At 52.4% G+C, this 10,455-nt stretch overlaps 1 protein-coding gene and 1 non-coding gene across 3 annotated transcripts in view; one reads left to right on the top strand and one right to left on the bottom strand.

Annotated features, from left to right (window-relative positions):
• The window catches only part of PLEKHA4 (pleckstrin homology domain containing A4), a 24,666-nt gene extending 16,150 nt beyond the window's left edge, over window positions 1-8,516 (bottom strand). Inside the window, exons 1-11 of one of the 2 annotated variants that reach the window (XM_007463326.1) lie at window positions 8,432-8,516; window positions 7,066-7,173; window positions 5,268-5,340; window positions 5,053-5,153; window positions 4,793-4,902; window positions 3,999-4,208; window positions 3,360-3,639; window positions 2,650-2,724; window positions 1,623-1,670; window positions 1,421-1,501; window positions 1,112-1,261 (exon numbers count right to left, since the gene is read on the bottom strand). In XM_007463326.1, the coding sequence (XP_007463388.1) occupies window positions 1,112-1,261; window positions 1,421-1,501; window positions 1,623-1,670; window positions 2,650-2,724; window positions 3,360-3,639; window positions 3,999-4,208; window positions 4,793-4,902; window positions 5,053-5,153; window positions 5,268-5,340; window positions 7,066-7,173; window positions 8,432-8,515 (1,320 nt within the window). In that variant the 5' untranslated portion in view covers window position 8,516. The remainder of the gene's footprint in view (window positions 1-1,111; window positions 1,262-1,420; window positions 1,502-1,622; window positions 1,671-2,649; window positions 2,725-3,359; window positions 3,640-3,998; window positions 4,209-4,792; window positions 4,903-5,052; window positions 5,154-5,267; window positions 5,341-7,065; window positions 7,174-8,431) is intronic. The other variant, XM_007463327.1, reaches the window with a different exon arrangement.
• TRNAE-UUC (transfer RNA glutamic acid (anticodon UUC)) lies at window positions 7,308-7,379 on the top strand. Its single transcript has one exon. It is a non-coding gene; the product is annotated as a tRNA-Glu (tRNA).
• Window positions 8,517-10,455: the final 1,939 nt, after the last annotated feature.

The raw sequence follows: 10,455 nt of genomic DNA on the forward strand, positions 1-10,455 counted from the left end.
GGCCTCTCCCATTGCGGAGCACAGGCTCCGGACGCACAGGCTCAGCGGCCATGGCTCACGGGCCCAGCTGCTCCGCAGCACGTGGGATCTTTCTGGACCGGGGCACGAACCCGCGTCCCCTGCATCGGCAGGCGGACTCTCAACCACTGCGCCACAAGGGAAGCCCTAAACAGATTTTTCTTTTTTTTTTTTGCAGCTAACATTTATTTGGCACTTACTATGTGCCAGGCACTGTTCTTAGCTCTCATTTAATTCTTTTGAGGTAGGTACTGTTAATGTCTCCATTTTACAGATAGTAATAATTACAGCTAACATAAGTATTGCTTACCATATACTAGGTACAAAAGTGTTAAACATTCCTTCATTTACATATATTTATGAAAACTTCACAACAGCCCTATGACGTAAATATTATTTTTATTATCTCAAGTTTATATGAGAGGCATCTAAGGCCCAGAGGGATTAAGTAAATTATCTAAGGTCACACAGCAACTATGAGTGGAAACTGAGATTCAAAGCCAGGAAGTCCATATCAAAATGACCCCCTTGGGACTTCCCTGGTAGCACAGTGGTTAAGAATCCACCTGCCAATGGAGGGAACACGGGTTCGAGCCCTGGTTCGGGAAGATCCCACATGCCGTGGATCAACTAAGCCCACGTGCCACAACTACTGAGCCTGCGTGCCACAACTACTGAAGCCCATGCACCTACAGCCCATGTTCTGCAACAAGAGAAGCCACCGCAACGAGAAGCCAGTGCACCACAACGAAGAGTAGCCCCCGCTCGCCGCAACTAGAGAAAGCCCTCGTGCAACAATGAAGACCCAACGCAGCCAAAAATAAATAAATAAATAAGAACTTACTAGACTGGAAACTAAATCTATCTCAAAAAATCAAAAATCAAAAATCTCCCCCTTAAATGGCTAAATTAAGTACTACTGTTTCTTGGCTGCTTGCCCCTCACCCTCTAGGAATGTCAAGATCATTGGCTTAAAATTGGGGGGATTCTCAAGAACCACCTTCCCAAGAGCCTTTGGGGGCAAGTTCCCTTTAGTAACAACCTGTAGAATCCTGGGGTCTCCTTGGAGGTATGCCGTTTCCCAGATGCTCACCTGGGTCAGGTGACAAAGAGCAGCCCTCACACTGACTAGTCGGTCCTGCAGGAGGCGCTGGCGCCCCCAAGCCCTCCCAGGAGCTGCAGCCTCCCTGGTTGCTTGGCCCAGCTGCTGTCGAGTCAATTCCAGGGCTGCTTCTAGCTGCTCCTGCACCGAAAGGGAAGATGGTTAGACTTCTGAAACCACCCCCAGCCTCAGGAAGAGAGAAAAGGTGTCTTCCTATATCCTTGGGTATGCTGGGGATCAGGATGGGCTAAGGGCACGTGGAGAGGCCAGATGCCCCTCCCCTGTCCCAGAGCCCTGTACCTTCTCCTCCTGCCTCTGATCTATCTCCTCCTGCAGCCTCTTCAGAAGCCGGTCCTGCCCACATAACTTGGTCAACAGAGTCTGGAGAAAGGAGGACAGGAGCTATTTATGGACCAGATCTGGCTCTTCCCGCTGCCCCACAATTTAAACATTCTCTCCCCAGCTCTGGGAACTCAGCAAGGGTTCGATCAGGAGAACTTACATCTGTCTCCAAGCTTTGGTGGAAGGTTGAGTCTAGAGGGGGACCCGGCTGAGGAGAAAGAGAAAGGTTGGAGGTCACATGCCCAAACAGGTCCTTATTGTAGCTCAGCGCTGAGCTGAGCCCTGTTGCTACTAACAGACACCCCTGTCCTTACTAGCTTTGTTCCAAGTTTAGCAAACCTCAGTAGACCAATTGTCAGACTTTTGGCTTTAGGAAGTGGTCTTTGCTACCAAATAGCTATAGCAAATAAATAATTAATGGAGAAAACTTAGAGAGTTCCTTTATGACTGAGAATAAAATAAGGATGCTCACTACCACTGTTACAGTTTAACACACTATTAGAGATCTTGACCAATGCTATAAGATAAGAAAAAGAATAGAAGTGTAAGGATAGGAAGGGGAATGATAAAAACATCATTATTTATAGAAGATGTGCTCATCAATCCCCCCCAGAAAAATAGCATAAAAAATTATTAGAATAAATAAGAGAATTCAGCAAGGATGCCAGGTGTAAAATGAACTTACAAACACTAATAGCCTATCTCTACACCATCAATAACTAGAAAATATTTTTTAAAAAAGAATATACCATTCAAATAACTATAAAAACTATCAGTAGGGAATTCCCTGGTGGTCCAGTGGTTAGGACTCGGTGCTTTCACTGCCAGTGACCTGGGTTCAAACCCTAGTCAAGAGACTAAGATCCCTCAAGCCACACAGCATGGCCAAAAAAAAACAAAAAACTATCAGGAATTTAGGAATTACCTTAATTACCTTAACTAATAGCACAAAAATCTCTATGGAAAAACTCAAATGACAGACCTAGAAAATTATATGAATGAATGGAGAGATATTCTATATATATATGCCACCCAGTTTTCAACGGCCCTAGGAAACTAATATATATCCAGGCACCTTGAAATACCCAGTTTTCTCTAGGCACACTAGTCCAGGAGATGACATTCACCATAGCAAAGAAAGCAAGGGAGGGGGCTCTGGCAGATTCGAGGTGCCCCAGGATACCTACCAATAAAACCATGGAAGCCCGGGTCCCAGGAGGCCTTGGAGGGAGCTGGAGATATGTGGAGGAACCAGAGGGGACCTGGGAGGAATACTGATATAGAGATGTTTAGAAATTGGCATGTCTTACTAACAAATATTAGAATGGATGTGTCCCGAACTGCAGTGCCTTAGGAGACTCTTTGAGGTTCAGAACTGGGCCCCCACAACTTCCTCAGCTATCTGCTCCCCAGCTGTGTGCCATTGTGGGGACACAGAGAATGCTAATAAATGGAAAGCCTGGCAAAACAGTCCCACGGACCAATGGAAGTTGCAGTCTACTCTCACTCTCACATTCGTGGTCAGCTGTGGAGTTTCAGGACTACAGTCCCATGATGCTCAGAGGAAATAGTAGGTGACCAACTTAGAAAGATAAACTGGAGACACAAGGCAGATGCAATCGACGCTACCTCTCACAGCATTGTCCTAGAGGAGAGTATTCTGGACTACAATCTCCATAATGCTTAAGGGGTAATGGCCAAAGACCAGCCTGAGGAGAGCCCTGAGAACTCATGGGAGTTAAAGTTCACTCTCCCTTTCACATCTGAACCCAGCTGTGATTATGCTGAACTACAATCCCCATGATACCCAGGGGCCAGTGGCCTAGAGACCAGCCTGGAAAGACAGCCCCATGGCCAAATGGGAGATTTAGTCCCTCTCCCCATCACCTCTGCTCACCGGTGTTCTGGCCTCCTGACTCCAGTGCTGGGGACTCCTAGGGTCCCTTCCTCCCCCAGCCTCGGAGGAGGGTCCTCGTCGGGCAGTGGGGGGCCTGGAGAGTGTCTGGCGCTGGGGGGCCCAATCAGAGGGAGGTCGGACATCGATGCGACTCAAGGGGGTATGGGGTCTGGCAGAAGGTGCTGTGTCTCCAGAGGAGGGAGGGGGTCTGCGTGCAGGAGCAGAACGGGGCCGGGGGAGGCTCAGAGGGGAGGGAGGGCGAGAGAAGGGTGTGAACAGGCTGTAGGGAAGAGAGAATAGGCGAACTGTGTCAACTAGAGCCCCCTCATCCCACTACCCATCAAGCCAGCCTCAAAGATGTGTCTCCCATCAGGGTGTCTCACTGTCCCTCTGGAGAAGAACCCTCCTCTAGTAGCCAGATCCTGAATAATTTCCCTCTTTGTGGTATCTCCTCCTTAAGACTTCTCCCCAACAGGCACTGACCCCACAAGAACCCAGCAAGTCACACACATCAGTGAGAAAGCACTAAGTCACTACCCTAATCAGTCCCAGCCACGCCCCTCGGCCACGCCCACAACATTTCCTCTGAAGCTCAGCCCTATACAACCTTCTCGTCCCAGACTCCCTCGTCCAACTCACTCTGGGCTCCTTGTCCTCCGAATTCGGGGTCCAGATTGGAGGTCAGCCATGGGGCTGGGGGTGAGCAGCCGGCCACGAACTCTGGAGAGACGAGCCACCTCCGGTGATTCTGAGCCGCGCCCCTCTTCCCCTCTGCTCACCTCTGGGGGACCACCGGGGCCGCCAGGGCCCTCCCCAGTCTGGGGACGTGCAGATGACCTGGGTTGCCCACTAACGAGTGGACACAGAAAAAGACATCACTCCTTTGAACTTTATAACAGCCCTTATTCCCATTTCACAGATAAGGACACAGGAACCTACAAAGAAAAAAGGGAAGGTAGTGCACTGTAAATTGTTTTCCCCATTTTGCAGATGGGGAAACTGAGGCCCGAGTTGGAAGTGACTTGTTCAGGGCCACAAGGTCCATCCAGGTCGCTGGGCCCAATGCCCTAGACTATGCGTCTCCAGCCTGAAAATTGGGGCAGGCAGACAGAGCCTGGAGCCTTCCCTTTTTTTTTAATCTGACATTTTTTAGGTGGCAGCCTCAGGGGGTGGAGACTTCTGCGGGAGCCAGTTAGAGAGTGATCAATATTAATGGACAAAACGGTGGGCGGAGCTTACAAAAGATAGACGCTTTGCTGATTGGAGATGAAGTCCCCTGGACGAGGGGCCTGAAGGGCGGAGTTTCCATAGCTAGAAGAATAGTGGTTGGACACTGAAGAGGGCAGGGCCTTAAAGGGAGGGGTTAGCCGGATAATTTGCAGGACCCAGACTGGAGGTAGAGTGTCAGGGGCGTGGCCTGTACTTATACTCACCAATCGTCCCCCTCCGCGCGGGAGGCCCGCCCCAGTGCCCGTAGCCAGCCCCTCAGGTCTTCTAGCGTGTCAGCCGCCAGAACGTAGGTCCTCATGCCCGGGTGCTCCGCCTGTGGGAAGAAAGAGCTAGAGGACCCGGCCGCCGGGCCCTCTAAAAAGAAGGTTGCCATGGACCCTGGTCTTTATCTCCAGTAATGGATGCTCCTTGCCTGCCCCCATCGCCTAGTGCCTTAGTGCCCATGGGGGTTGGATGGACTCACGGTGAAGGTGAAGCGCCGCCCTCGGGGGGCTCCTGGACCATCTGGCCTGATACTGTAGCTGGGGAGCAGGACGCTTCCCAGGACGCTCTCCTCGCGGCTGTCTGCAAAAGACAGGCTGGGGTCAAGTGTCACACAGGGATCTAGAGGCCAAGAGGCTAGAGGAAAGGGAGGGTGGGAAGGGGGCCCGCCCACCCCATGCCAGCTGGGGCACTGACCCTTGTAATAGAAGAGGCAATGGCCAGAGAGGACGAACCAGCGGCGTTTCCAGAGCCGGAGCCCGGAGCTGTCCTGGAGAGACAGAGTGGGAGTAGAGGGGGGAGGGAAAAAAGGAGATGGAGACAGTGACACTTGGGGCCAAAGACCCAAAGAAAGGAGAGGGGCAGAGACACATGTTTGGTGCAATAGATTCAGATGGAGAACTGGAAACCAGTGGGTTGCAGTTGAGAGGACATAGATTCTGGACACAGGTGGACCTGAGTTTGACTCTTAGCTCCACCACTTTCAAACTGTGCTCTTAAGCAAGCCACTTCCCCACTAGAAACCTCATTTTTTCCTCATGTGTCAATTGGGGATTGAGAAGTTACAGGAAGATTGGGACAGATACTGTACCACATACGGGCAGCGGCTTTATATAGGAAGACTTGGCCCGATCATTATGGAGTGTGAGACACAGAGAGGCCAGGAAGGTGATGCTGAGCCACACCCTGAATCCTGCATCTCCCCATCTCCTCTTCCAGAACTGCTCCATCTCTAACCTTGTGCCCCTCTTCTCCCCTTCAATCCATTCCCACAGAAGCAGCATGATGATCTTTTAAAATTATAAATCAGACCATGTGAGTCCCCTGCTCAAAACAGAGCTTCCCGTCACACTTAAAATAAAACTCAAGTTCCTTACCCTAATTTGCTGGCTTACAGGGAATCTAAAACTGGGGTGCACATAAGAATCACCAGGAGGGCTCATTAAAACACAGATTCCTGGGTCCCATCCCCAGAGTTCTCCAGTCAGTAGATCTGAGGTGGGAGCTGACAATTTGCATTTCTAGAAAGTTCCCGGGTGATGCTGGTGCTGCTGGTCTGGGACCACACTCAGAGAAGCTCGCCCCGTCGCCCTGCCGCCCCTCCTCTCTCTCACTTTGGCTTGCTCCAAACACCAAACTGTGGCCTGCTGCAGGGCCCTTTGCTTTCAGATTCCCTCTGCCCCCCAGATCTTAACACAATGGGCTCCTTCTTGACATATAATTCTCAGCTCAAATGTCATCTCCTCAGAGATGCCTTCCCCGACCAACAGTCAAAAGTAGCTCTCATCCCTCAGCCACTTTCCAGCACATTCTCCTGCATTATTTCTTCACAGTGCTTAATTTCCCACCATCCAAAATCATTTAGTCCACTTGTTTTATACTAATTTATTATCCATCCCTGTCCCACCCCCATCTTGAATGTAGATAGATACTTATTTGTCTTATTTGCATGGTATGTGACCCAGGGCTTGGCACATTGTAAATGTTCAAGAAGTGGTCGTTGGACTTCCCTGGTGGCACAGTGGTTAAGAATCCGCCTGCCAATGCAGGGGACACGGGTTCGAGCCCTGGTCCGGGAAGATCCCACATGCCGCAGAGCAACTAAGCCCGCGCGCCACAACTACTGAGCCCGCGAGCCACAACTACTGAAGCCCGCGTGCATAGAGCCCGTGCTCTGCAACAAGAGGAGCCACCGCAGTGAGAAGCCCGCGCACCGCAACGAAGAGTAGCCCCCGCTCGCCGCAACTAGAGAAAGCCTGCGCGCAGCAACAAAGACCCAATGCAGCCAAAAATAAAATAAAGCATAAATAAATTTATGATAAAAAAGTGGTCATTGAATGAATGAATGAAAGAAACGACAGAATAAAGGAGGAAGCAGTGATCAAAAATATATATATATTTGGAGAAGACTTGGAAGGAGAGGAACAGTGGACAGCCAGGGGCACAGCCTCTAACATCACTTGGAGTGTCCTTTCCCTTCTTCTGCTCACTCTACCTGCTTATGAAGCCAGCCTCGGATGTGCACAGGGAGGTTAGGGTCCCTTCTGAGCGCATTGCCCCTCTTCCCGAAGGCATGCACCTTGCTTACCGCCCGGGTCGACTTCTGAAGAGACAAGGAGGACAGAAGTGAACATGGCCTTGGGATGGACTTGGGGAGGCGGTGCAGTGGGACTCAGGCAACCCAAGGCCCTCCTCAGCTGCCTTTAGAAAATGGGTCAAGGAGGGAGCTGAGGGAGTTCCCTGGTGGCCTAGTGGTTAGGATTCGGCGCTTTCACTGCCGTGGTCCAGGTTCAATCCCTGGTCGGGGAACTGAGATTAAAAAACAAAGAGGGATCTGAGTTTGGGGATGAGAATTGCATGTGCATAGAGCAGAGTTGACAGACACTTTTCATGCGTGGCGGGAGGTGTCTGGAGGCAAGGAAGAGGCTACTGGCCACTGTGGAGGGAATTTGGGAATCAAGGGTCCACTGCCAAGGAGAGGATGCTCTTGGCCACCAGAGCCCGAGATGTAGTAGAGCCTTTGGGATCCAAGATGGCAATACTGCCTGGGAGGTCCCCATGATCAGGAAGGACCTCTGTGCTGAGTCCCTAGTGATGGGTCAGCTGGAATCAAAGGATACCTCAGTGCCAAGGAATGACATTCCTTAGCAATCATGTCCAGGGTGGCGGTGGGAGCTCCAAATCCCTTCATCCCAGTAGATGGGCCTCCCTCTCCTGTGCACACAGATATCCCAGGCACCCATGGCCAGATTCCCACAGGATGCCCCTCCTTGGTGACGATGCTGATCCAGGTCAGGTTCAAATCTACAGAATCTGAACTTGGGAAGCTAGAAATGAGTGAGGGGAATGTCTGGAGGACAAGAAAATGAAGGTCATGCCTGAACATTGGGCTGGGGTGATGATTTGGGATGCAAGAATCTAAGGCCACATGGGGCATATTTATTGTTGGAGAAGGGTCTTTCCTTTATCAGATTTCAGAACTGGGTAGATGGGATGGCTAGAGACAGGACACGGATTTCTCAGTCCTAATAAGAGTAGCCACTGTGTTCCTAGCTGGGGAGAGGGGAGGTCACGGCTGGAGAGTGGCCTTATCTTAGCAACCAGAGTTAAGCAGGGTTGTTACTCTGGCTTCGAATTAGGAAAATACAAGGGGTGGGGACAGCTGGGAGTGCCTCTGAATTCCTAGCTGTGGCGGGTGGGAAATTTGGGACCTTGCTAGGTTTGGCACACCCTGTTGCTAAAGATCCTTGCTTTTGACAAGCAGAGTCCCGCGGGTGGCACCAAAACCAGGGTTCGGAAACAGGAGGATGGGGCAGCCCAGGGCACCCCCCTCCTCCCCAGCCCCACCAAGAAGCTCGAACCTTAGTGCTTAGGCTGCCAAGCGAGGAGACGGTAGAGGCGCTGCTGGCCAGGCTGAGGCTGCTCCGAGGTCTGCCTTCCTCCATCAAGGGCTTGGGGAGAGGAAAAAAAGGGGCTGTGTGTGCCTCTCTGCAGATGACCCGGCTGGGGACAGAGACAGGGTCAGGGGCTTGCAGGTCGGAGGAGGCTGAGGAGAAAGAGCCTGTTGTTTGGGGCCTGGGGGGACTGGGGGAGGCCCTGGCCCGGGACCGCATACCAAGAGTGATGCCAAGAGAGGTGGGCGGCACTGGCAGCTGCAGGGAGGGGGCAGCTGTCTGCAGCCAGAGACAGAGAATAGGAGCCCCTTTATTCTTGCCCCCCCTGCACACTGGCCAGGAATTTGACCCTCTCTGTGCTCAAGACCCCCCATTCCCTGTCTCTTTCCAGCCGCTCCCCAGCTACCTGTCTCCTGCCCTCCCACGTGCACCCCCAGAACATCCCCACTGAGACCCGGGCACCAGGAATGTGCACCCAGGCAGCTCCTCCCTCCCAGCCCAGCCAGGGAACTTACCAGCTCTGGGGTCCCAAGGACAGAGAGCACAAGAGGGCAGCGTGGAACCTGGGACACCCAGGCACAGTCCCCCTCCTCCTCTGCCCCTTAGGGGATGACTCTCATAGCCCTCAGTTCTCACCTGCTCATTCACACCCTTTTGTCTCTTTGTCTCTGATAGTGAGTCTTCCTCTCACGCTCTACCTTCCTCTTATACTGTCTCTCTCTCCAGTCTCACCTTCTGTCTCTCTCACTCTCTAATCTCTGTCTTTACCAGTCTCTCTCTTTCTCATTCCCTCCTCGGCAGCATCCCCACCCCCATATCACTTTCTCTCCCAATCTTTCTGGTTCTGTCCAAATCTTTTTCTGGGACTCAGGGAGTCTCTTCTTTAAGTCTCCATCCCGTTCTCTCTCTCACTCTCTCTCTCTCTCTCTCTCGCTCTCTCTCTCGCTCTCTCTCTCTCGCTCTCGTTCTCGCTCTCTCCCTCTCTGTTCCCCCTTGTCTCTCTCTCTCCCGTACACTCAGTCTCTTTCTCTTTCTCCGTGGCCCTCCACGTCTACTGTTTCCTCCTCGCTCAGATTTCCCTTCTGACTTTCTCTCTTCCCCGCTCTCCCAGTTTCTCTTTCCTCTCTGCGGGTCCTTCCCTCCGTCTGCCAGCCGCCCACGCGGCTGCCTCCCCTCCCAATCCCAGCTGACCCCGCCCCTCTTGGCCTCCCCACCACAGCCTGACCTCTGGCTCAGCTGACCCCAAGCTGAGGGGCCACACACACACCCCTCCCCGATTCCTAGGCCCCTGCTGGGCTGGAGCCTGGGGAGCCAGGGTCCCATAAAGGCTGAAGCTGGGATTCCTAAATGTTTGGAAAGTAGGAGCTGGGCCTGGACTCCAGGGCCTCAGTGGGCTGGTGGTAGTCAGGGGCCTAAGTCATGGGCACCACGCCCCTCCCCCGAAAGGAGATGGCTAGGATCTTGGAAGGGGTGGGGGCTGAGACTCCAGGGTACCTGGGAAGGTGTGCGCTAGGAGTCAGGACTCCGGAGCTGTGAATAGAGCTGGGGGTCTGGAAGTGTGGCTTTAAGTGGATGGACCTCCAGTGAGGAGGGAGTGGCCCCCGATCCCTGGGTGCTGGCAAGAGAATGGTCAAATGGCCAGTGTCAATCTCCACCTCGGATTCAGATGAAAATTCTCTTCTAGACTGAGGTTGACCCCCTCAGGAGGGAGACATGGGTTCTGGGTGTATTTTGAGGGAAAACATTACGGACCAGGTCAGGGGTGGGTGGTGCGGCGGGACTGGGATTGTGTCCCTGGGCCTGGAATTTGTGGCAGAAGACCCCACTCTCCCATGAGGTTCCGTTGGTGCTCCCCAGCCAGAATTTCAGTTTGTGTAAGCAGAGATTTTGTACAAATTTGAAGCAGGTGAAACCTAAGAGTGGAACCTTGTGCCTGAGACAGGGAAGGAGTCCGAGTTTTTGGTTTCATGTCCCCTCACCACATATTTGTT

The sequence above is a fragment of the Lipotes vexillifer genome, unplaced genomic scaffold, assembly GCF_000442215.2.
Source record: "Lipotes vexillifer unplaced genomic scaffold, Lipotes_vexillifer_v1.1 scaffold802, whole genome shotgun sequence".
NCBI classification, from domain to species: domain Eukaryota; kingdom Metazoa; phylum Chordata; class Mammalia; order Artiodactyla; family Lipotidae; genus Lipotes; species Lipotes vexillifer.